General features: G+C 43.6%; 1 protein-coding gene across 5 annotated transcripts in view; it reads left to right on the top strand.

Annotated features, from left to right (window-relative positions):
* Positions 1-3,386: 3,386 nt before the first annotated feature.
* The window catches only part of GRM8 (glutamate metabotropic receptor 8), a 777,053-nt gene continuing 753,842 nt past the window's right edge, over positions 3,387-26,597 (top strand). For 2 of the 5 annotated variants that reach the window (XM_079152223.1, XM_079152226.1), the window contains exons 1-2: positions 4,030-4,337; positions 13,648-14,472. In XM_079152223.1, coding sequence (XP_079008349.1) covers positions 13,963-14,472 — 510 coding nt within the window. In that variant the 5' untranslated portion in view covers positions 4,030-4,337; positions 13,648-13,962. Of the gene's footprint in view, positions 3,434-4,026; positions 4,338-4,801; positions 5,012-13,647; positions 14,473-26,597 lie in introns of those variants that run through there. The other 3 variants (XM_079152225.1, XM_079152227.1, XM_079152224.1) reach the window with 3 other exon arrangements.

Raw genomic sequence — 26,597 nt, forward strand, 5'->3', positions numbered from 1 at the left:
TATGCCAGTGAATCTCAAACTGTTTTGGGATAGGGTCCAGGAACCTGTGCTTACAACCAGCATCCCAGGAATTCTGAGGCAGGTGGTTCTTGAATCACACATGGAGAGACAGAGCCTTTATTAGTGTGTGATTTGTGAGGTTTGCCTGAGAGCAGGTATTGCAGATGCTAATCATGACTTGACCATTCTTTCTCTCCTTTACCACTCAGTTACATGCTACCTGACTTCTAATTGCCGGCGCCTACATTTCTTTGCCAGAGGGCTTTATCTGACCTCTGTAGGCTGCTTTGCCACCCATGCAGTAGGCTGGAATTCCTGGAGAATTAACATCATTGAGGAACAGTTTATAATCAAGAGTTGATAGGTGTTGGTGTAATAGATACCTCAACTCCCTCACCGTTAGTTGAAGCAACTCTCTGGTGTGTGCTCTACACTGGCTGTCAGAGTTCCCCACTGGAATTTTATTTCAGGTGTGCACAGTGGAAACTAGTTTGATAACATATTCTTTACAGGCTCACTTCCCCTCCTGTCTCCTGGGGTTTCCTTCACCTCGTAAATAAATATGTCTTGAATCCTTGACTCAGGTCATGCTTCTGGGGGAAGCCAAATGAAGCTGGTAGAAAAGCATACAATTTCCTACCCTCACCATCTTGAGGAATTTCTCCCATGACTCCTGTGTGCAGATATGGGCTGACAGCACATTGCTCTCATGAACCTCATTGGCTCTGTAGGACTGTTGGTCTAACATGTCTAATCTTGTTTCTAGAAGCCAGTGTCTTAACAAACTGAGAAAAGCCCACATGATACAGTCACTGCAATTTGCAGATGGTCTAGCAAGAAAAATATTGTCTTAGTTTCCAAAAGAAACAAATCTCATCCCCACTGTCCCCTGTCAGTTTTGTTCCATGTGGAAACTTCATGCTGGGCCAATATTCCTCCTGGGTGAGTGTCCTGCAAAGATTCCAAGCTTTAATGATTATCCAGAAGCAGGAATTGTGGCATAAATCTCCATGTGTAGAATACATATCACAGCTTGAGTTAAATGGACCCCAAACATATGGCATTGTTTTTTGCATTTTCTAACACATGGGCAGTTTCTCACATTTTAAATCAACCGAAAATGAGAAGATTATAGGCAAATCTTCTTGGAGGATTAACTATCAGGAGATATATTTGGTTTGCATAAATATTTGGGCTGAGATGAATGATGAGGTCAGACACTTGGAAAAGAGATATTTCACACTGCAGAAAGTGCGAGCCCAAGGAGAGGACAGATGACTCTGGAATCACCTGCTTTTCCAGATTGAACTGCTTGGGCTTTAGTCACTTGCCCCTGACATGGACTGCAACAAAGGACAAGCAGAGTTATGGTGTCAGGGCTTGATAAATAGACTTTGTGCAGCTGAAACCTTTTCCACGTGAATGTTACTGACAGGGATCCATCGCTACTGGAGACAATCTCTCTTATGTCTCAGTGAGGCTGTCAGTCTTAGAACCTGGGTATGAGCCTGTGTCACTTGCTCAGGAACTGCTAGGTAAAGTCATTGGAAACAATCAAGACTATGTTGAAAGGCCCTATTCCCTATTAACCAGATTTCATGTGGGATTTGAGTGGTGGCTGCATTTTGAGTATCAAGAGTTAAGGATGGACATAAAGCTCTAAGCATCAGAATTACATTTTCTCTAAGAGATCAAGTCTTCTTATCTTGCTGAAGATAAGAAGGGCTGCACCAGAAAAGGCAGGGATGTGCCTGTAAGACACCAGTTCTCTACAGGTAATGATCAATAGGAAAGGAGGAAAGCGGCCCGATAAGCATTTCTGTCTTGAGCAGCTCACTCAGCCTTGTCAGAGCTCTAAAGTCACAATGGACCATGTTGTCCTCATTATGTAAATGGAACTACGAGAGAACCAGAGTGGTTTTACAGGCCCACAGCTTGCCCAAGAAGATGCCGAAGACCATACTATGGTCAGCAGCTCCGCGTACTCAGTACTTTAAGGCTTGCTGTACCTCCCAGCTCTTTTATGTGTCTTTCCCCCCTAAATGTAATAACATACACATAGGCAGGGGTTCAGAGAGGGATTTATTAGTATCCCTGTTACCTAGGATAACTCTGCTCAGACAGAGGCCAATGGTATGGAGTTTGGGGTGGGATGGGATGCCTGCTCTAGAAATCAGGCTGGCTAAGCTTACTTCCACACTTCGCAGGAAGAAGGGAGCTCTTCTAGTCCCTAAGAAAGTCCCCCAAGCTTCATAGTAGACATGTAACCAATGAATACACTGAACCCCATTTCTGCATCAGTTAGAGGTTCTTCCCTCTTCTCACCTCCCCTGCCCCAGGGCTGCAGTGTGCATCCCCAGTGAGTTGAGATTCCTTTTACAGGAGGGTTTGGGGACAGGGTGCAAAGCCTATTTATCTCTCCAAACCTGCCTTCCCTCCACGTGGTTGTGGACATAAAAGATGACTTACACTCAGATAGATTCTCCTATGGAGGTAGGAGAGGGAACCAACCAAGGGACAAGTTTCCCTGGGCTGGAAACCTGTAGATTTTCCTAAGTGACAGAGTGAGGGTGGCTTTAGGAAACCAGGAAAGACACAAATGTCTTCTCAACCAAAACTTCACACACTAATCCCAGCCTTGGAAAAAACAACAGCACCAGGGAGAAAGTGTCTATGGGATTTTGAAACTGATTTCTGCTTCTAGTGCTTTCTAGCCGTGTCTGTAAGCCTAGCTTTCCTTCTTTATCTTTGGAGTGGGATTCATAATTTTGATCATCTCATAGAGTTGATGTGAAATTTAAAGAAGTCTGACCTGGATGAGAGATGTATCTGCATACAGGAATTAATGGATGTTACTGTCATGATATGTATGAGGTTCACGATGCTTAGGAAGTTGAAATTCACAATAAAGATTCCCAGTGGGGAAAGAGGGCTGGACCTGTTCTGTGTCTGTTCTCCCTTCTCCACCCTCCTCATCTCTGTTGTGTGTGTCCCTTTCTCCCAGAACCGCCCCCTTTCCCGGCTCCTGGCCTCGGGCTGGAGCTGCAGTTGCGCACGGACGCCTCTAGATGGAACTTTCTCACCAACACAAGGCCCGGCTGGCCGCAGGTCCTCGGGTGCCGGGCAGCGAAGGGGCTCCCTCGCTCTTTCGCGCGTGCGGTGCGGGGTGGGGGTGCCTGATCGGTAACTAGAGGGGAGGGGCGCTGGGCTGCACTGGCATCGCGGCGGGCTCCCATCGGCTGGATGCGCAGGGAATCCCGAGGTTTCCCCGCGCCACGCGGGCTCCTTAGGAATTTTCCTGCTCGTGTCTGCAAGCTCCTAGAATCATCTCAATAATATCTCAAGTGACGGTCGCCGCGACCGCCTGCGCCCCTCCCTGCACAGTACCGGCAGTGAGACCTTATCGAGTCCAACCTCGAGCTTCAGGGGCTCGGTAGATGTCCCGGTACCCTCGGGGACAGGGTGTGGGGGAGATGGTCGCGGGAGCTGCGGGGCAGGACCAATGGCGGAACGGCCACGCGGTGGGAGGCAAACTTTGAGGGGGGAAACACGTAGCTTGCGGGCTGTACTTTGAGCTTCCCCCCAAAGAAAGTGTGTGGCGGGACACTTGTCATCTGTCACGTATTCTTCAAAGTGGCTCTGCGTGGAGCCGTGCTCGTCGGGGAGACCCTGGCGCTGCGGGAGCTGACTGCGGTGCCGCGCCTTCCCGCGGGGGCCGGGGCTCGCCTGGCAGTCGGAGGCGCTCCGCTTTTCCACAGCCGCGGTCCTCCCACTGGCTCCCGCTCCCTCTCCCCGTAATCTTTGGGTCCTCCCCCTTTTTGGTTGGGGGCGGGGCAAGTGGGGGTGATTTTGTGAAAATCAGAACTATTGATATTTCTGGTCCCCGCGTCGCTTCGGGCTGAAGCGCCCAGGGGGTCCTGATGCCCGAGTGTCTGTCGCTGTCCGCGCCCGGGCTGCTCGGTGACTTCGAAATCCAGGGCTCCCGCCCTTCGGGGTTCCTCCTCCCGCTTCCCGAGGTGACTGGTTGGCGCGAAGCGATTGGCGATCCCGGGCACGATCCCGGCCGCGGCTCCCCGCACCGCGCCGGGTGAATGGCCGCGGGCGGAGGATCGGGAGGCGCCGGGCGCAGACCAATCGCGGCCGCCGGTGGGAGTATTTGTTATTCACATGGAAGAGACTTGGCGGCGGCTCGGCCAGCTCAGCCCCCTCAGCCCCGAGATCAGCCACAAGTGCGGCCGCGGTGCTCGCCTCGCGCGGCGGCGGCGGCGGCGGCGGCGCTGACATGGAGCTGCGGGCCCCCCGCGGGCTTCCTCACCGCGCCCTCTGCGGGGAGCAGGGTAAGACTCCAAGCCGAGCAGCAGACTGAGGAAAAGAGGAAAGCAAGTGCCGAACCACAGGAAAAAAAGCCTTCAGCCCCAACTCTCCCCAAACGCCGAGCTTGGCTGAAAAAGGACCCCCCCCCCCCCCCCATTTTGTTACCCTTTACAATTTCCTCCCTAAATCCGTTCAGCCGACAGCCAGGTGCACCGTTCCTTCTCAGATCACTTTAGTGATTTGCTCTTCCTGGGCACAAATAGATGGCTTTGCACACCCGGAATCTGGGAGAAAACTGGCGGGCGAAGAAACGAGAACGGGGAGAGAGGGAGAGTGGGCACCAGGGGGCGAGGGGCTGGCCGGGCATTGGAGCTTGATTGGGTGTCTGTTGATTTTACGTTGCAAATAACAAGGCAGCCACCCCTCTTGTCTTCCCATGATTACATTCCAGAGAAGAGGTTCAGAATAGAGGGAGGCTTAGCTTGGAACTCTTAGGGCTTGAAGATGTGATCCCCCAAAAGTTTAGTCGGCGAATGAGAGATTGAAGGGTGACGGGAAAGGGGCAGGCGCGCCTAGGATGCTCTGATGGGTCGTTCGGCGGCAGGATTTTAAATCGCTCTGCCTCAGATTGTCTGCCCTGGGTGACCTCCTGGACCTGCCCTGGCGGAATCCGGACTTGCCCCGCTGAGATGACGAGGTACCTTCGTTTTGCCAATCTAACGGGAGGGATTTCCGAAGTTAGCATCTTCTGGGATGAGTTGGGGTAACCCCCGCCTGCCTGAGCTTGGGCTGGTTGGATGTCTAACCAGGATCTAGGGAAGTGGGGGTCGCCGGGGATGCCCGGCGGTGGGGGTCCTTGAGACCCGCATCTCCGTGCAGCGCACGCTCTGCCTTTAGTTTGCGTTCTGAGTTACCACGCGAGGTTGGGATTTCCGTGTCTCCCCGCTTCCCCGCCCCGTTTTATGGCTCTCAGGGAAACGCTGGAGTTCCGTGCCCTGTTGGGGGTGGGGGAGGAGGAAAGGTCTCCGGGATCTTGAGTTTCACAAGCAAACGCGCCCCGACAGCTCCTCGGCAGACCTATGGCCAGAGCCGCCCCACTTTCGCGTGGACTAGCGCGGGGTGTGGGCGCCAGGGGCGGCCAGGTGTGGCGGGGGCGGAGGCTCTCCGGGCCGGGTGGCTAGCTGTGGCAGGATCCCCCGGCGCTCTGGGGGACTGGGACCGCCCCGGAGATGCACCGGGAAGGCAAGAAACATCAGGTACCTCCCCGCCAGCCCTAGATTCTACCCAAACTGGGTTTCTATGATCCAAGGAGCTGAGAAGAAAAAGGAAGATGCGGCGGGGATGAGGGGACCCAGGGCGGGGTGAGTGGCTGCTGTCTGAGACAGAGATAGACCTCTCAGCTTTGCAGATGAGCGAGTCCATCTGCTGTCAAACAGCTCTGAGATCCCTTGAGGTTCGTACAGTTGGTGAAAATATAATAGAAACACACACACACACACACACACACACACACACACACACACACACACATCAACAAAGTCCCCCCTCCGCCCCCCTCCCCGTCTGGCACGCTCCTTGGTGCAAAAGAAATAGAGGAGCATGTGAGCCACCCAATTGCGCAAGACAGCATCCCCGCGTTCCCCTGAAGAATTGCTTCCCCAGTGGCCCAAATCGGGCAACCTGGGGTCAGAGAGTGGCAGCACGCCCAGGTTAGTGTGGTGAAAATAAACCCACTCACCCTTTCCAAAAGCCCAAACCCCTCAGTTTCTCAAGGGAGTTCCACCCCGGAAGGGAATGCCTTGTTTGCCAATTGGGGGTGATTCTTTCCCACAGACCTGACGGTGTGGGAATCTGGTGAATGCTCAGGAATACACCAGGGTCTTGGCTGCTACCGCGATTGAATACAGATCCTGCCAATTGACACAACTGGAAGACATGGTTTGTGGTGGAGGTATTTACAAGAAAAATTACAAACAGGAGAAAAGCATTCCAATGATAGCTTGTGTTTTGCTTGAAAGAAAAATAAAAAGAGAAAAAGAGACACCAGCAGGTAGATCTTGGATAAACAGCTTATTACACTTGACTGTAATTTCCATTTTCCGTTATGAAATTGTTTGTCAATAATTGCAAATGGCTACAGAAACCACTTTAGTTTACCTTGGTCACTTGCTTGTGAATAATATCTTGAAAGATCTCTGTAGGAAACAGTATCAGCTGTGTGAAACTCATTCTCTGGTTCTTGAAAATATATGGCTTGATAATTTTCAAAAGAAAAGCCTTATTCATCAGGAAAATGATTTTCTAATGCAATTTTCCTATTTCAGAGTCAACTACAGGTTGTACCATTTGTGAGATAAAGACAGAGTATTTTTGCTTTTAAATAAGGGATGTGGAAACAATTTGATGAGGGGAGGCTCTCTAGGAGATATTTTGCCCAGAATAAAGAAAAAGGTGCTGAGAACACAACTCTGTACTGTTATGTAGGCTCAATTTGTTTTATTTGCTTTGTGCTAGCTAGTTCTGCCCTATTATGCCCCCGTTAGCAAGTTACGGCTGCTTGAATACTTCTGAAAGCATCCAAATCCAAAAGGAACAGAAAAAAGGAAGAACTGGGCTCCAATGAGTGTAGGAGAAAGTTAGGGGTCTGGAGAGATGTGCTCTTTTCAAACTTGGCTGGGCAGGTTGAAGCTGCTTTGGGGCTTGTTTAATTGGTATTTATGCAGCAAATAACCCAGTTGACATTCATGTTGGCAGCATCATTTGCCAGTCTTTGTGTAAGAATGTTCCATTGTCTTCAGGGCATGACGCACAGAATGCTGTACACATACTCTTGTGACAGCGGTGGTGTTTTTCCTTCCAAGTTTCTTTCCTGCAGTCTACTGCCTGTAGGTAGAGTGCCCAACATGAGCAGGACTTTGCTTTAGTCTGGGAGTAGCGTAGCTCTGTCTTGGTGTCTTAAAAAAAGATGCTGCATGGATGGATTTCTTCCTGGACCCACACACAGCCAAAAGCTGGCTGCCATGCCTGTTGAACAGGCTGACTGGCAAAGGTGCCAAAAACTGCTGCTGTTTTCTTGATAGAACCTGATTGGATATCACCAGATTCACACATGTAGTTTGCCCTGTAGGGATGGTCACTCCATGTTGTTCCAGGAGAGGCCGTGAGTAGAGAGCCAGCTGGATAATACCGTTTCCATCTCCAGAGGGGATTTCGTCCTGCTTGAAATTTAGATTTGGGCTTTGTCTCTTTTTTCCTTTCTTTTTAATTTTTTCACAGAGAATGTTTTATTTTAATTTCTGTTGGGTGCTTTGACAAGTTATGACAAACCCACCCACTGACTTGAGAAGGACTTTGAGCGTAATGTTATCTCATTCTAGGACCCACCTTATGAATGGTGGACACTGCTGTTGGAGTGATTTCAGGGGCATTGTTGAGAGAAGGTGCCTGACTCATAACTCTCTTGGTTTGGCTTGTTACATCGCCAGTCTTAACTACTATTAATGTTGATCTGTCTTTGGTAAAGAAATTATGACCTCCTAGGAATCATCTTAAAACTGCAGATGTTCCAGTTGTGGAGGGGGGGACAGGAACACATCTTCAAGTTTTGACACTTGCTGATGAATTCACTTACTCCCTGGGGAGTACCAAGGTAATGAGAGAGCAAGGTCTTGAGGTCATGATCCATGGGATATGCCAGCACCTTGGGAGGGAAGAGATTCAACCCTGAGAGAGGCAGAGGGGAGGGCCACAGGTGAGGGGAAGTAGGAAGACATAGGAGAAGCCCCAGAGCATGTGGAGGTTGTTGAACAGGGCTGGCCGATTTCTTAATTTTCCGGGCAGGATTAGGCCTAAAGATAGAAATCCCCTGGCTATTTATTGGCTGGCTCTTCTAGTGGTAATAAGCCCTGGTGGTAGAAGCATTATATTCTTTTTACACTTTAGAAAGGTTTCCTATTGTCCTGTTTTCGCTACAAAGGCTATCTGATCACCACTTCCTTAAGAATAGTCCTTTGGATGCTTTTAAGTGCCTATGACCTTCATTTCTCCAGGTCAGATATTGTACTTCCTTGGACTTCCCTCATATGTCCTTTTCTCCAGTTTTCCTTTGAGCTCTGTGCTCTCAATATGGGCTCTCCAAAGTAGATTCTTGACACATGACTGTGGGTAGTGTCTGACTGGCTGTGCATGTGGTGGGAAAGTGGTCTTCTCAGATTTTCCAAGTGTAATACACCAGAAAATACTTTATTTCTAGGTCTGACGGCTGAACTAATAGTATCCCTGTACATTCTTATAGCACTCGGCAGTTTATAAAGTACTTTTACACACATTATGTCGTTTGATTTCACAGCCTGGAGGTGGATGGAAATCATTCTCCATTTTGAAAACAAAGAGACCAGGGAAAGTGACTTGCCCAAAGCGACACAGTTGGGGGGAGTGAGACTAGAATCAGGGTCTCCTAGGACCCCAGAACATCCCACTTATATCCCACATGATCAAATTAGGCTTAGCTCCATCCATCAGGGTCTCCTGCACCCAGCGGACCCAGAGTGAGGCAAAGCTGAATCCTGCATTTGAATTCAGCCCTGGGAATTTAGAAACAGTCATGTAATTTGTTTCCAGGTTCTCATTTTCAGCATGGGGGCTGTGACAACTTCAGGTAGACTTTAGGAAGGAAATGAGATGATGTGTGAGTCTCCAGGCATACCACAGGCATTCAGTAAGTGTTGGTTTCACCTCCTTTTCCTCTTCTTATCTGTTATATACTATAAAAGTGGCTTCTCATTTCTATAAATATGGTCTTTTTATGCAGTAGCTGTTATTGGAAAAATAAGGGTGCAAATTGAATCCTACTAAATCAGATTGTGTTTCAAATAAGTGGGATTTAGCTATTTAAAGGAAACCTGTGGTGAGTTCTTTTGTAATGCAAATAATTACCTTCTAATTTATCTGTTTAGTAAGTTGAGCTTCTTGTGGATCAGATCTTAATATGGGGCCTGCTTGTATAGAAGAACTTGCACAGCTCTCACTGATGGGAAAAAGTCATTCGGCTTGCAAACAAAACCAGTTATTGTGTTCTCTTGGAAAAGCCTTGCTCTGATGTTTGAGCATAAGCTCATAGTCCCTTATTATGAAATAACAGAATCTCAGAATGGGAAGCTGGACGGCACCTTAGAAATCATATGGTTTATCTCACTTATTTCACAGATGAGGAAATGGAAGCACACAGAAACGAAGTGACATGTTCAGTGTCACCAGGCAAGGATCCAATTCCAGGCCTCGGTTGCCAGGGGAGAACTCTGTCTGTCCCATCCTACTCTGCCCCCACCAAGGATCCACACATGTAGCAGCCTGGGAGGTGGTACAGAAATGTGATGCCTTTTCCAACAACCAAAAAGAGCTGCAAATGTGGGCAATTTCAAGTGAAACTTCTGGTTTAGCAATTTGATGAGTTGGTGACAACATTTAGCTTAACCTTTTTTGTTAAAGACCTGAATGGCATGCAGCATAGGAATACTGCTTTGGCCTTTTTTATAAGAAAAAAAATTATAATTCTTGGCTAATGACATTTCTCAGCAAGGATTTTACCATGTCATACCTTAATCACTCTTGGAGGAATACATGAGGCCTGACCCTGATAGACCCTGTGTGTGCCTGGGGTCTTGTTCTCCTTGGCACAAGCCTGGCCAGCAAGCCAGATTTGAAGTAGAGGTATTTGGATAAACAGAACGGGGTATTTTCAACACTTTGAGAGATTAAAAAAATCACTCTCTTGGAATGTCCCGATTGTCCCTTCAAAATTAGCACATTGTTGTTCTTCAAGTGCTGACCACTAAGATATTTACAGTTCTGAAATATTTCATCAGAAGGCAGGGCTCTCACCCTCTTATGCTGCCATGGCCAGTTTCTGCAGCCCTGGGGGATTTCTCAAAGGATAGTACTCATCTTGGGGGCCTGAGGATTTTGAGGGTGCTATAACTTGCTAGTTCTGAACTTGGGACTATAATCAACCTCTCATAAACTTCTTTTCTCATTTATGTAAGAGTTAATGATCAATGTATGGAAATTCATTGAGATTCTCTCTTAGGTAAGTATCTCAGACTTTGAGAAAGAAGATACATAGAAAATAAAAAGAAGCAGAATTCAGGATTCTGGACCACTTGGGCTCTCTTTACTGGTCTTTCAAGAAAAAGCTGGAACACCGTTAGGGAGCCATAGGCTCAAGTTCCATCTAGGAGTCCTATTCCCCGGGAGACTCAGGCCCACAGGAACATCAGTGGAAGGACTGGTGATGTATAATGTAAAGTACACTCGGTGGATAAAAATGGGGGGAACAGGAAGGACTGGGAGGGTTCATGGCTAAGCTTGCCTGCAGGGTTGCACAGCCCCTCCCTGTAGGCCCAGCAGTAGTGTAGTGTCCCTTCCCCTCAGAGGTCATTTTCAGAACTACAGTCTTCAAACACCCTTGAAGAAGTTCATCAGCATAGGCCAGTTCCTTCCAACGCCAGAGGAAGGTCAGTTACTTAAAATCAAACATGGAACATGAAGCAGAGCTATTTGGATCTATAGTGCAGAAAGGTCATTATTTCTTGAAAATTCATTGATTCCAACTGGGATGAGTTTGTATTAAAGCTCACAAGAGTGCTATAAGAGCAAGATTGGGCAATGTAAGATCACACAATGAAACCTAAGTTACGAGGTTTTTCACGAACTTTCACATTTTTCCTTAGAATTTAAAAGGGAGACTAAACCTTCCAGCTTTCAAGAGTCTGTGATTTTTATGGCAATGTATCAGACTTTGCAATAACTGCAGTATTCAAATAGTTTGTAAGTAGCTCTGATTTTATTTTTCAAGTGACAAACAGAATTCAGTGACAATCTCATCAACTGGACAAAAACACAGTTTTAGTAGACAAGGAATTAGTGACCAGGTTAGCAATGGTAGCTAACCATTGCTATTCAGTTAACTGAGCATGTCCCCTGACCAGGTTCTGTGTTTACCATGTGTGTTATCGCCCCTTTATGGGCAAGAAAATCAAGTGCTGGAGAGCTTGCATGCAATTAATTCTATGTTGCAAAACTCAAGCAGAAATTGAAGTGAGCTGTCCAATAAACTATAACCAAAACAGACCCTCTTGTTTTTCATTTCAGTGCATTCATCCACTAAGCCAAAAAGATTCTTGCTTCATTGCTCTCCATTCCCCGACCTTTTCCTTGAATTAAACTTCCAGACAGATCTAAGAGATACTAAAGAGACTAAACATTATTGCAGACACCAATACATTTTAAAGAAACTCATATTTATTACTTTCATGACTGCACCATGCATGGAAATAGCTTAATGCCACATGAGTAGGTAAGGATGCTTTGTGATTAGAAGATGGACTGTTTATGTGTTCACCTTATAATTGAAAACCACTTATTCTCTTAAATGTTTGAGTATGTGGGAGGTGCCCTGGCATAACGTAGGAAAACTGATCTTTGGAGAACAGGTTCTATCCATTCCCTCTTCACCTTCTTTATCTGTTTATTATTGATTCTATCAGAAATGGATGTACCAAAGACCATCCCAGCCATGGGGACTTAGTCTCATATTCTAAATTAATGGTTGGAGATAATGAGATTTTACCATCATAAAACTGGTCTTCCCTGTGAAGCTGTAAAACACAGTCTTACTTCTCTTGATGAGAAGTATTTGGTCCATACTTTAAATATTCTCATCCAGAAAGCTGAATAGACTTTCCAAGTGTTTCCTTTGGTGGAATACGTGAGGTCAGGTTCTTGTGGAATCAGATTTTCAGAGGGAGAATGGCTGCTAGGAGAACTGAGTGGTGAGAAAACTCAGAAAAGGACTAAGTCTTTGGGGGCAGTGGAGAGAAACCCAAGTCTTACCACGTACCAGGAGGCAGGGAGACTTGTTGCCAACAGCACCGAACTCTCTCAGCAGAGTGGCCCCTGGTTGGCCAGGCTCCAGGTATACACTCGGCAGTACAGCTCAGCAGGCTAATAAGAACCCCTTTCAAACCTGAGAGTGAAGAAAGTGCAGCTTTCTCTGAAGGCATTTGGGCATCTGTTAAGTTGCCCTCCAGGGAGGCACCATCCTTCCTTTTGGGACAAGGAGGCTGGAAAGAAAATTTTATGAACCGGAACTTGAACAAGTGAATGGAAAGTACAACCAGATGTTGGTTAGCTAGGGTAGAGGGAAATGGTCCAAATTTCAGGTTTCAAACTCATATCTAAATAGGTTAGAAATGAGCATTAGATTAACCGTCCTGCCAAAATAAATCGGTACGGTTTATTCCCTTAATTATCTCTATGCTTCAAATCTCCCATTCCCTGTGTTAAGTCAGTTGTTGTTTTTAGTTAAACCGCTTCAAAAGTGTTTTGAAAGAATTTTCTGGAATACTTTAAGGACAAAGGCCCTAGAGTAAACTTTTTCTGTAGATTTGCCTGTAGACTTTTTCACTCTAGGTTATTGCTAGTCTTGATGAAATAACTGTTTCCCCTACTGAGTCAGACAAAATTAAGAATGTTTTCAATTGATCTCCAGCTCTGAAGGGCTCCTGGTGATTCTAGGATCAAGGCGTATTTACTTCAGAACTGTAAGCATGTCCATTGCTTCCACCCTGACAAATTAATTGGGATCTCTGACAATGGTAATAGGAAGATCTTCACACATAACCCTCCCTATGTGTTTAATTTTCAAGTCTTTGTTTTGTTACCAGAAAACAATAAGATCACTTATAGGAAATAGCTGGTAGTCTATGTTAAAAATTTTCACAAGCTGTAAAACTTACATATTTTGAGATCTTTGTAGATTTCTTTCTTTCTTTTCGTGATTGAATAATCACTTTTTCCCACTGGGAAATCTGGGACACTAAAAAACTGCCATTAACAGATGATTTGCTTGTTGAATACATCATAGAAAATAACCTTTCATTATGATTTCGTGGACAAAATTTAAATGCTGAATTCAAATAGCTGTAAAAAGTAAAGACAAAATTGAAAAGAAATAATGCCATCCATCACAGGACGTTTAGCTGCATGGAAATTGGATTTATTGAAATAAAATGATAAATAAAAAGTACTTTCTGTCTTGAGAGAATCAACCTAGTTTCTGATACTTTTCTGTTTCTCTTGCCCTAAAAGTGTCATCAATCTCCCTGTTTAGATGCAGTGTGGCCAGGTGTTCAGAATCACAGGGGGATAAAAAGATTTAGTTTCTTACTGAATAGGGGGAATTAAAAAAAAGAGGTTGGTTTAAACAGGGCTTAAATATATGGAAAACATAGTTCCACTAACTGAGCTCCCTTTCTTCCCTCCCCCTATTCTCAGGAATAATTCTGCTACAGGGCTGACTTGGAGGCCGTGAATGGTTGACCTCATGCCAACATCAGAACCTCAGATGTTATGCTAACTTTCGCATCATTCCAGGCAAGTTGACTGTATATGGGGATAAAATTGAACCTCAAGGGTCTGATGGAATTTCACTGTGACGTTCCAATCAAGACAACTTGCTGAAACCCACAGAGCCTTTTCCCCCATGGGACCTGATGGTAGCCTCCAGAAACTGCAGCCTCAGGTGGTCCCCCTTCTTCAGTGGCAAGAATAAACTCTGGGTCCTGGATCGCTACACCACTTGTGGAGAAAATGGTATGCGAGGGAAAGCGATCAGCCTCTTGCCCTTGTTTCTTCCTCTTGACCGCCAAGTTCTACTGGATCCTCACAATGATGCAAAGAACTCACAGCCAGGAGTATGCCCATTCCATACGGGTGGATGGGGACATCATTTTGGGGGGTCTCTTTCCTGTCCATGCCAAGGGAGAGAGAGGGGTGCCTTGTGGGGAGTTGAAGAAGGAAAAGGGGATCCACAGACTCGAGGCCATGCTTTATGCAATCGACCAGATTAACAAGGACCCTGATCTTCTCTCCAATATCACTCTGGGCGTCCGGATCCTTGATACGTGCTCCAGGGACACCTATGCTTTGGAGCAGTCGCTAACCTTTGTGCAAGCATTAATAGAAAAAGACGCTTCCGACGTCAAGTGCGCTAATGGAGATCCACCCATTTTCACCAAGCCCGACAAGATCTCTGGAGTCATAGGTGCTGCAGCAAGCTCTGTGTCCATCATGGTTGCTAACATTTTAAGACTTTTTAAGGTAGGTAAAGGCATTGTCTTTCTGACCCTTGTGAAAGGACAGTAAATTATTAAAGAAGAAAGTGAAGATGAGGATGCATATAGATAGACCCTTTCTGCATCACCAGGTTCCTCAAAAGGGGGATTCTGTGCCTGGGTTTCTACACGGGTCGTTTTAATTCTATTATTTACAGTTAATTGGATTAATCATGACTCTTTTCCCCAAATAAAGAGAAAGGTGGTAAGTTCTGTGACATATTGAGTCCTTCCCATCTTGGGATGATGTCCTGAGTGAGGCTCATTTTAAATCAAAGCAAGCATTTTTAAGAGAATAATGAATACTTAGCACATTTATCACACAGAACATTTCATTGGTATTTGAGGTATGTATGAGATAATTTACTTGGTGAGACTTCTTTAAGGTGAGATGCTCTGTTGTGACAAAAGTTCCTGTGTGAAGAAACAGTATTTATTACTAACGCGTAGATGGGTGTGACACTCTGGGAGATAAGATGGCCATAAAATTGTCAGGTTTATTATAACTACAATAGAGCAGAACCTCATTAATTCAGACTGCTCCGATACAGACTTGGAATAATTATATACAATTCTTATTGAGTTAATAGTTCAAATTTAACAGGATAAATCAAGACACTTTGATTTAAGTTTGATCTATTACTTACACACTGCATTTATATGTTGAATAAAATTGGCAATATGAAATACTCTGTGTAAAAACAATTTGAGAAAGAACAAAGTGCTATAAAAATAAAGTTATTGTAACTCACCATTTTCATTAACTTTCTCATCTTATTTATTAATATCCATTTTGTAGTCTTTTGTAATAGACATTTTTTTTAAATTGAAAATACTTTTCACTCTGATTTCTTACTCAATGGGACTTGACTTTTCCAACTTAACCTGAATTAATAAGGCTTCATTTTTTATTGAGAAACTATTCCTATGCATATTAGATTTAAAGTTGGACAGATGACATAGTGACAAAAATGAACAAAGTGATAGAAAACTTCACAAAAAAGTTGAAAGGAATGGCATCAAAGGCTTTCTGGTTTGGAAGCTATCTTGGGGTCCCCATCTAGTTTGGTCCACATCTTGTGCCGGATCCTCTCTAACATCCCCCGAGAGGCTGCACAGCTGCATATGAATTCCCTTAGTTTAGATGAAAGAATGCTAAGAGGCAGCTTACTGGCTGTTTTCAGGTTGATGGAATTTCCTCAAATGAGGAGGCTATTGAGTAGAAGCTCTCTGTGTCTGAGGCATACCGGAGAGGCACAAACAGCTCCCAGGGAGCACACAGACATTTGAGCAGGACATCAGGATTAGTCTCCTGGTAGTGAGAAGGACACGGGGTCAAAGAGGCAGCCAAAGTGCTCTCGTCCTCTGCCTTCTGAAACCCTCAAAGGAAGCTAGGCAGTTGTCAATCATCTCTCTTGGGCTCATGGACTCCTTTCCTGGAGGCAAGGTGCTCAGCCAGGATTCTCCAGGATTCTCCCACCTCCTGGAGTCTCAGATCCTTCCCAGTGATTCGGATTCTGTGCCCTGTGGCATTTTCTGCTGTGGGGGCGTGTCTAGCTCAGCCCTTTGACCAACTGTTCTCCCCCCTCTGATTGACCTCCCTCTTTGCCTGCTCCAAAGCATTCCTTTCAGTTCTTAACTCTGTGACTGTGGATCAGAAACACTTAGAGAAGAGGAAAACTTTCATGAGGATCTCCACCTTTCTCTGACTTCTTATACGCTAATGCCTGTTCCCATTAAATCCCACTCTAATTCCTATGAATTCCTCCCCTTCCTGTATTGTGGTGTCTAGCCAAAAGTAGGTAAGGATCTGGGGAATAGGGTGGAGGAGATAAGGAGCTTATCTGAGGTTTTCAAAGCTTGTTTACATTAATTTTTACCACAGAATCAGCTTGTCTGATGGTGGTAATAATAATAATAATAATACCATGTTAGGTTGTTGGGTATATTTAATTAAGAGGAAATGCAGTTGAAGGGTTCTGTCAGGACCTTTAGTTCCTTGGGTTACTAAAGGAAACTTCAGGCCATCTGAAGGTGAGAGGAGAGTTTTGTTATACATAGGAGGGAAGTGCCTTCTCTCTCCTCTGTTCTTCCCTTACTGGCTAATTCTGTTACTGTTTTGAATAGCTGTGGAGGGACTCCATCTGACCAAGGGATAGGATTACTATTGATCCTCTGGGCAGAGTCAGTGCTTCAGGCCAACTCCTGAGACACTGGTCAGCACCCCGGGAGGCTGCTCTTGCTACCCTTGACTGACAGTAGGGAGTGGGTTATGTTTGACCAGGAGGGGGCGCTCATAATGGTACATGTCATGATTAACACCATCTCTGGTGTGGAGCACACGTTTAATCCTTGGAAAGCAAATCTGTTTATTGACCAAATTACTGAATTTGAAAAATTGATCTAATTCAAAAGTAGTCAGTGAGAGGGTATAGGTGCTCAGGTGGTTTTTTGGTTGAACCTGATACCAAATGAATGTGAATTAGATGATTGCAATTTATTGTTTTGCCTCCTTAATTCACTCTGATGATTGATATGCCACCTCCAGCTAGCACTCCACAGTGATTTTAATTATGAAATAATGATGGTTGCTCTTGGGATAGAAAATGGTCCACTTTACATAGGGATAACTTCTGTTTATACCCCACCTGCTATGACTGACCTGAAATATTAGTATAGGTATCAAAGAAATGAGTAGCAAAGCATTAGAGATTGGGATTCAGTTCCATTTTGAAAAATAATAATCTTTGTAAACCAAATGCTATGACTTGAATGGAAATTTCAGCACAGTTTATGGCCCTTCTACTACAGCAACTCAAGACTTATAGAATCTATGCACAGAAATTCATATGTGCCACTCATTCCTATCTCTTAGTTTGAGAACATATGAACAATTAACCTTGATAGGGTAGTAAGAAGGTCTCAACTCGTGAATTTACCCTCCTGCTCAGCAATAAACATGAACTGGATTTGAAAAAAATGGCTGGGACCTGTTTAAAATTTTATAGAAAGTATTTGGGCCCAAAGTATAAGTTATCTCTGAATGTCTCAGTTCTCTTTTTTGGACAATGTTGGAAAAGTCTGTCTCTACCTGCCAGGACCTGTCTGAACTCATTGTGAAGGAGGCTGTACCCTCCAGGCATCCCCATCTACTTTTCTTTAGTCTTGTCCCTTCTGTGGCAACCTGTCTTGTCCTGAGCCCCTCTATGTTCTCCTAATCAAAATCTTGTACAAAAGATCCACGTATTATCTGGCATCTGCATGTTAGTGTGTCTGTGTTGGAGTCGGGGGATTTCATTTGCCACAGGATCAAATGGAATGAAATGATTTGTCTTTGTAAAGGAGAGTCCAGCCTCCATAGGGGAGGTTCATTGAGCCCCTGCAGGGATACCTACCACCTCTGCCTGGGAGCTCATTTGATCGAGAGGAAAGTGGTGTTGTCCTCTTTGTTTTTCTTCTTAGGGAAACTCAGAAGCCAAAAAAAAAAAAAAAAAAAAAATTCCTTTAATTTCAGAAGTGATGGCACCAAGGGCCTGGAGTCAGACACACCTGGGAGCAAAACCCTGAGGGTGGGACAGGGCTAGCCACTCTCTCCTCCCACACCAAGCACTGTGTATCAGCTTATCAAAACTTCCTGGGAGGCCTCTCCAGTGTCAGGAGCCAGTGAGTGAATTTGTGTCTGCTGTCCCCTCCCGGAGCTGCTTTTCTTAGAGGAGTGGAAGAGCCCCATATCCCTCAGATGTGTTGAGAGTGGAAGCAAGTTTGCAAAATAGTTCCATCCTACACAAAAAAGAGTTCCACCCTATACAACGGTGGCAGTGACCCCTCAGGGCCTCCTGGGTTGTAGCAAGCCCAGTGGAAAGAAGTGTCTAGCTTTCAGAGTTTGGGTAGCTTGAAATAATTTTTTAAAAAACGAGGGGTCTTCTGGAATGTTGACTGGGAAGCCGAAGATTAAATTTGTTTATGTTTAATAAAGAGATCATTTTCTTTCCCTTTTTCTAGAACATTGCTAGTCCTTTCCTTCACATCAGGGCAAATCTATTCCTCAAAACCCTATTCATATGTCTTACTTTGGGCAAAGGATGAACATTCTGAGTTAAAAAGATCACATTGATACTGCAGGTAATGTACATTAATGTCTTCAAAGATGTGTTGGATTGTAAGAGGACAGGGTCAGATATAATTTGTCCCTCTTCCGTTTTTCTAGTTAACTTTACCTGGATTGTTAATTTTCTACTCTTGAAGGATAGGGGTTAGATCGCCTGTAGTGTATTCTTCCTTCCCAAGCAATCAAGTAAGACTTTTCAATAGCAATCCATTTGTGGGTGGGATAGATAATTTCTCCCTGTGTGGAACTGTGCTGGTTATAAATGGCTAAAATTGATCTTCATGTGAAATAAATGAAATACAGCGAAGTATCCCACTTCCCTGGAAGTCTTTGCCTACTTTGCTATGTTAACAAAGATATATTTTCTTTCAAGAGACTCTACCAAATGTAGTGATCACTAAAACCAAGTGTTTTGCAAGTTATTTATTCCTACAGTGTATTTTATTAACTGTAAACTATGAAGAGGTAAATCTGCCATATTCAGGCTCATCTAGTTAGATGGACAGATAAATGAACACAGTCAATAAACTCAGCAGGAGGTAACATTTCATGTAAGTTTTATTTGATGGCAAATAGATAATGGAAAATTGAAAGATAGACTCCTTCAGTCAGTCCTTTGGCACTGTAGCAAACTCTAATTTAACTAGGGAAAGAGCTCATTCACTGCAGATGAGATACTCTCTTGCAGTGGCCCCAAATGGTGGCATTGGATGAGAATGGGCCCTGCCCACGGTAGCTGGTACTTAAATTCACAACCAGAGATTTGTCAAAAGCATGCCCTTGGTAATGTGTCTCTCTTACAGCTCTTTAATGATTACCATTCTGAACACCTCATCCCAAAAAGCTTCACCTTGACTTTGTCAAGAAAGTCTTTTCTCACTTTCTTTGACTAGATTGTTTCCTTGTTACCTGTACAAAGATGCAGCTTGGACTTCTTTTTTTTTAATATGCACTGCACATTACTGCAGTTGTTTGTACTTCTGTGTAGCCCCCATTAGACCGTAAGTACTAGGGGCAGGATCCATGTGTGTCTGGTTTGTTGTCTAATCTTAGCCCCCACCCTGCCCCTGTCCAGGAAATCAGTAAATGTTGAATAAATGAATGAACCAATCATATCTCTCCACTCACTCCCTCCTCCCTCTCCCAAATATTGGAAATAATATTTGGGTAGATAGGACAGAAATAGAATTTTGTTTATTCTATTTTTATACTCTTTCTCTTTTTTAGAAAAAGGAACAGAAGGAGGAAGAAGTGGAGAAAGAAGGAAACATGGTATATTTTGGGAGTTCCTATTTTCACATGCTAACTCGTTTTCCTACGCATTTACATTCTCTCTAAATAGATTTTTAAGTTAAAATTTAAATAAAGTAAAGTACATGAGTGTATTCTCATTTTGCAAGGTTTAATAAATAAGTTAATAGTGTAAAATGGAAGGGGTCTACATCCCAACACATCTATTAATAAAATTACACATGCACACATGATTTTATTAATAGCTATGTGTCTTATGACTTTCATTTCCACTTAATAATAAATGTGGGAGAAATTTCCATGTTGGTTATTATAGGTCTGGTTGGTGATTGTCAACCCTGGCTGCATGTTAGCATTACCCGGATAGCTTTTTAAAAAATCAAAGGCCGAATGTTCTCTCTGATATGCAGATGCTAACACACAATAAGAGGGTGGGTGGGGAGGGAAAAATAGAAGTTCTCTGGATTAGACAAAGGGGAATGAAGGGAAGGGAGGGGATTGGGAATAGGAAAGACAGTAGAATGAATCAGACAGAACTTTACTATGCTCACATAGGAATATATGAACAGTGTAACTTCACATCATGTACAACCACAAGAATGGGAAGTTATACTCCATGTATGTATAATATGTCAAAATATACTCTACCATCATGTAAAAAGAACAAATAAAAAAATTAAAAAAATATGGATGCTCAACTCTACCCAATTGAGGTAGAACCTTGTCTTTATATGTTTTAAACAATTACCGGTAGTTCTAATATTTGTCCAGGATTGAAAACCACAAGACTTTATTTTAATAGCTGCTTGATTTTTAATTACACAAATAGATAATACTTTATTTTACAAATCCCTGATAGGGAAGCAATCAAAGGTTACATCCCTTTGATTTCTTTCTTTTTTTGGTATTGAGGATTGAACCCAGAGGCATTTTACTACTGAGCTATTTCCCAAGCCCTTTTTAGTTATTTATTTTAAAATTTTGAGACAGGGTCTTGCTCAGTTGATTAGGAGCTTGCTAGGTTGCTGAGGCTGGCCTTGAACTTGCGATCCTCCTGCCTCAGTCTCCCAAATCACTGGAATTACAGGTGTGTCCCACTGCACCTAGCTTCCCTTTGATTTCTTAAGATCTTTTATCATTAAAAAAACAGTTCTAACCATGTTAGAGCCTCATCCAAACACTGTTAGCTCTAGAGTGAAATTTGGTATCAGAGGTTTATTTCTTGGACCATTGAAGGGGCTGCATTAATGAACAAATAACCAAACCATCTTGCTGTAGGGCCGACTCCTGGGACAATGGGCATACGTCACAGGCTGTGGCTCTGCATAACATGTAGTCACTTGAAATGAGTGTAGTGGGGATGTGCTCAGGCTGAAAGGAGCTCTGTGACTCTGGTTGGGTGGAACAGATTTTGAACTTGGGAGTTTAAATCTTTCTTAATTTCTCCTTTTATGTAGCCCCAAATGGTCTGAAAATCCTTCAGCAAATACAAAGGACACTTTAAGAGCTTATTTAGTGATTAATGTCTATCTTCTGAGCAACTGAAACAATGAGATTGTTTTAAAAGTAGTGAGAAAGCTTTCCATGAGAATTGCTTGTGATTGGATGCTATATATTTTTTTGTTGCTGAGAAACCTTTCTAAGACAAGTCAGTGTAGATGTCAATAAATAAATAAATCTGTATAAGGAAAGTACTGTGTACTTTCTACTCCTTGACCCTAAAGACTGCAGTGTTTAAAATTTTTAAATTTTATTATATGGGTTTTATTTTTTAGTCCAGCTTTGGGTTTACAGAAAAACTAAAGATTACAGTGGTTTTATTTGGTTTCAGTACAGGTGGGTTTTTTTTGACAGTTTTTTTTTTGTTTGTTTCCTTTTCAACCAAAGGTTATAACTTTCTCGGAAGACAAAATCTGAAGGCTGTCTTGTGGCTGCAGTTCAGTGGCTCTCAAACTTAGCATGCATCAAAATCACCCAGGGGGCTTGTTGAAACACAGATTGCTGAACCCACCTTCCGAGTTTCTGATTCAGTAGGTCCAGGGTGGGCTCTGAGAATTGGCATTTCTAACCGTTCCCAGGTGATGCTGATGTTGCTGTTTTCAGGACACGCTTTGAGAACCACCGCTCCATACAAATTGCTTGCTGGCTGACTTAGCAAGTCAAAGGATGCAAAGCAAAAATGAGATTTTACAATATTATGTCTGACAGCAGCCTTTTTTCTTTCAACTCCTACCTGGTTGGATTTCTGTTCGTGTTGGTCATAATCACAGCAGCTGCTGTGTGCATCTATTTTTAATTGTGCGCTCCTTTGGAAGTTGTGTTCCTTATTAAATAATGCATCACTCAAGAGACATGATCAGTGTTATGGTCACTTGGACACGATTCCTAAAGCAGTGTCACCAGATCCTACCATTTTACTAATTTTGACTACAGAAACAGTAGAACAAACTGATGTAAGAAACTTAAACTGCAAGACACCATTAACTGGGTATTGAAACAGTAAGAGACAAGGGAGGCTATGATTTGTCTCAGCTCCCAGCAATTTGTCTTCAGAAACCATGACAGCTGCCTCCTGGTTTCCATTATGCAATGAGATTGCAAATAACATTCCACAGCAATCTTAATCAATAGAGGGTCACAAGAGGCCCATCTTCCCCATGGTGGGGAAAGGGCCTATTTACCCATTTAATTGATAAAACACACTTTCTGGCAAAAGACAGAGACATCTCTTTCAGCTGTAATTGGGGACTTTTCCTATTCCTCTTAACAACATCAAAGCATACATGAAATTTTTACATAGTTTAAATATACAAGGAACACCAGGATGGTAAGGTAGAGGAATTTAGGCATAGTATTTGTCCACAGCCTCCTTCACCTATTTCCTAATGAGGCCAATCTCTGCAGCTTTCCTTCATTAGGACCAGCAAGCCTGCCCATAGGCTCATGTTCTCAGTGTTGGCGTTAGTCTCCCTCCAAGATTCTTCTGGGTTCCTCCTGAGCAGAGGGAGGCTGGTTTTCTTGGTATAATATAACCCCAGGTCTACTGGTTAGTTCCTGCTTCAGAGAAGTTATGGATCAACCTCTCTGTATCCCCTGCAGGGCCACACAAGGCCCTGGGACGTGGATGGTAAGGTGTCCTTGTAATAGCATCTTACTCTTGCTTCCCTTGCCATGAATTGAGAGTGAACTCTACCTTTGTTCACTGTAGGGAATATTTCTTACACTTTATCTGCATTGTGCCAATTCTATTTATTTGAGTTCTCAGAATGTTTGTATTTATATTGCTTATGGAGCAAATGCCATATCCTATTCATGCAGATTTGTTAGATATTTGCAGTTCGTCGATGTTATCTTTGTTATCAGAAGCTGTGTATTCAAACTATAGATTATGATAATGTACTTTTGTAGTGATACTGATACTCTTTTAATAACAGGGATGAATATGAATTATATGACATAGGTCAGGTTATAGTGCCAGACTTGCTGGGTTTGAATTCTGATATTATATGTATTAACTGTGCAACTTTAAGCAAGGTAGTTAATCTCTTTAAATGTAGCTTTCTTATCTGTAAAAGAGTAGACAATAGTTCCTCCTTTAAAAGGTTTCTAATGCAGGCTGGTAAGATAAAGTACATAGAGCCCTAAGCAAATCCTTGGTACAGAGTGGGCACCATAGGTATTGGTTATGATGATGCTGAAGATGAATGTATTTATGTCCCCCATCAGATGGATATGAATTTTGTGTTGTACTTCTTCAATTTCTCAACCATTCATCCTGACTTACCCAATTTTATGAAAAATGGCATTAACATTAAAGGTACAGTCACTGGTCAAGAAACAGAATGAAATGATAGATCCAAATGGGTTTTAGTATAGAGCAAGACTGTAGTGTTCTTCAAGGCCAAATTTGAGACTGAGACCTTACCAGCTCATGTGCTAGCCAGGTGAGCAAATAAGTAGGAAAAGTAGGGTAGTTATTATAGTTCAAGTATATGTTTTGGGTGGTGAGAGTCAGTTTTATTTAAAAAAACAACAAACCAAGGAGAAGATTGGGTGGCCCAAAGAAAAGCTTTGCTAAACTTCCATATGGCTTCTGCACCTGAACAAAAGTTCCTTTAGGATTTAGTTGTGAAAACAAACAAAGCAAAACAATTCTGGCTGGCCTTGACTCTGGCCAGGACCCCAGCTTTGATGATAGAATTGCAGTTGAAGACAGGCAGCTGACTAACCCAGGGTGGATGGCAGGGTGGACAGACAATATGCTCACTGTCAACTAAGACTGTTGCCCTTTGTTGAGGGAATGTTATGGTTTATATAGGAGGTGTCCCCCAAAAGCTCATGTGTGAGACAATGCAAGAAAGTTTGGAGGTGAAATGATTGGGTTAGGTGAGCCTAACCTAATCAGTACATTGACCTCCTGGTGGGAATTAACTGGTGATAACTGTAGGCAGGTAGGATGTGGCTTCAAGACGTGGGTCATTGGGGGCATGCCTTCAGGGCAGATATTTTGTTCTTGTCTCTCTGCTTCCTGGTGCCATTTCCTGAGGTACTTTCCTCCACCACACTCTTCTGCCATGTTGTTCTGCCTCACCTTAAGCCCCGAGGACTGGAGCCAGCTGTCTGTGGACTGAGACCTCTGAAACCATGAGCCCCAAACAAACTTTTCCTTCTCTAAAATTGTTCTTGTCAGGTCTTTTGGTCACAGCAGCAAAAAAGTTGACTAGAACAGGCAAGAATTTTTTTCTCCCAGGGACATCTATGTAACGGTGATTCCTGTCCCCACTACAAATGTGTTAAATGAAAGCACTAATCAGAAGTACTTGCACTAGAAGTAACGTTCCTTTTGTTAAGTCCAACATATCAATTATGCCTTCATAAATTTTCATTTTAATAAAATACAGAGAATTTACTCACATGCAGAAGGACTTCATAGGAAAGAGAAATTATGTTTACACAATGCAGATTTACATGGTCTGGTTAGGAAGGACCTGTATAAGACAAGATTTTATGGTAGACTGAAATAATGCTGAATAGTGCTTGGAATAGCTCTTTAAACTCAGTGCTGAATTCCTTTACTCCCCCACGCACACACCGAGAGAAGTAGAACAGTGCCAGCAGTTTACCCATTTCTTTCTCCTACTCTTTTAACCTAATGGGTGAAACAGGTAAATAGGCATTGTGCAATCAATTCACCAGTAGGTATTTACTCAGCCCCCTGTAGGTATGTGTACCATGTTTGACACTGCAGCAGATACAATGAAAGAAAAGTAAGATCCTAAGCTGTCATATGCTCAGAATCTAGTTGAGAATAAATTACCAATGTAAAATACAGGGAAGGACATGAGTTGATCTCATAGGGGCTACACCATTGGGCAGCCTGCCAGGTTCAGAGCAAAGCTGACTTCATCTGAGGGAGCTGCAGTTATCAGCCAAGCTTTTTTAGTCAGTTTGGTCTGCTAAAACAGGCATCACAGACTGGATGGCTTAAGCAGCTAACCTTTCTCATTGTTTTGGAGGCTGAAAGTCTGAGATCAGGTACCGGCATGGGTAGGTTCTTGGTAAAGGGCTTCTTCTTCCTATATGGATAAATCGTCTCATTGCATCCTAATGTGGGAAAGGGGGAGAGAGAGAGAGAGAGAGAGAGAACGAGAGAGAGAACTCTCCTTTTTTTTTTCCTTGTAAGTTCTGTTCATATTAGTGCCTTACGAGGGTACTAATCCATTCATGAAAACTCCATCCTCATGAGCCATTGTCTTTCAACCTACATTCTAGGGGACACACATTCAATCTATAGCAAAAGGCTTTATATAGTGATATGGAATTGGGTTGGGCTGAGAGGTTTGGGTAGGAGTTTGTTAGAGTCTGGAGAGAAGAAAGGGTCTTCTAAGCCCGGGAATTCCACGGACCTTTGACCTGAAGCCATATCACACTCGGCTATGATGGGGCTGGAGGTAAGTGGAAGCCTCTTTTCCCTCCTCACGGCACCTGTCTGCTATGACAAACCTTCCAAGGTTTACTTCAGGAAGATACAAATGAGGAAGGTCGGGAGCTCTGTCCCCAGCTCCCCCTACACACAAGGCTGGGGTCCTTCAGTTAAAATCCAAGCCAGTGGGCATGGAGTATCCAAAGGAAAGAATCAGGGGGCTGTGCCTTTGTAATCAGGGGTGTAAGAATAGGTAAGGGGGTGCATTGCTGTGGAATTTAAGGAAGGAGCCCAGGGAACACCCCCAACCCCCTATCCTGGCCACTCCATTCTTTCCTATTTGAAGAATCTATGTAAAAGGTGAAGATTGTGCCTTTTTCCCTCATGGATATCTTGACTGCTTATACTATTATCATTAGATAGATATACAATTGCTAAAAGAGAAATTAAATGCGTTATCAGTGAATTGATTCAATTGGCCTCATTCCCATAATTCAAGCCTGTCCTTGAGGGGCACACAGTTCCGCCTTTCTGACCCCTGAGTAAGCAGAGCAATCATATCTGCTCTGCGGTTTCACATGGTAGTAAACAGATCTCAGCAAGATAAACACTCGGGGAACTGACAGTCATCTGAGCGGAAAGGATTTTGAGTGATGGGGAAATAGATTTTGTATTGGAAATGGCATAAATGATCATTTTTCTACTTAATGTGGCAGCGCTTTAGTCTTGATTCCCACTCTCCTGTCCCCACCTGTTAGAATGGGAGCTCAATGGGAGGTGGGAGCTCAATGGGAGGTGTTTTGTCGTCTGTGAAACTGCAGGGACGGAT

Source organism: Sciurus vulgaris (assembly GCF_902686455.1).
Source record: "Sciurus vulgaris genome assembly, chromosome: 8".
NCBI classification, from domain to species: Eukaryota; Metazoa; Chordata; class Mammalia; order Rodentia; family Sciuridae; genus Sciurus; species Sciurus vulgaris.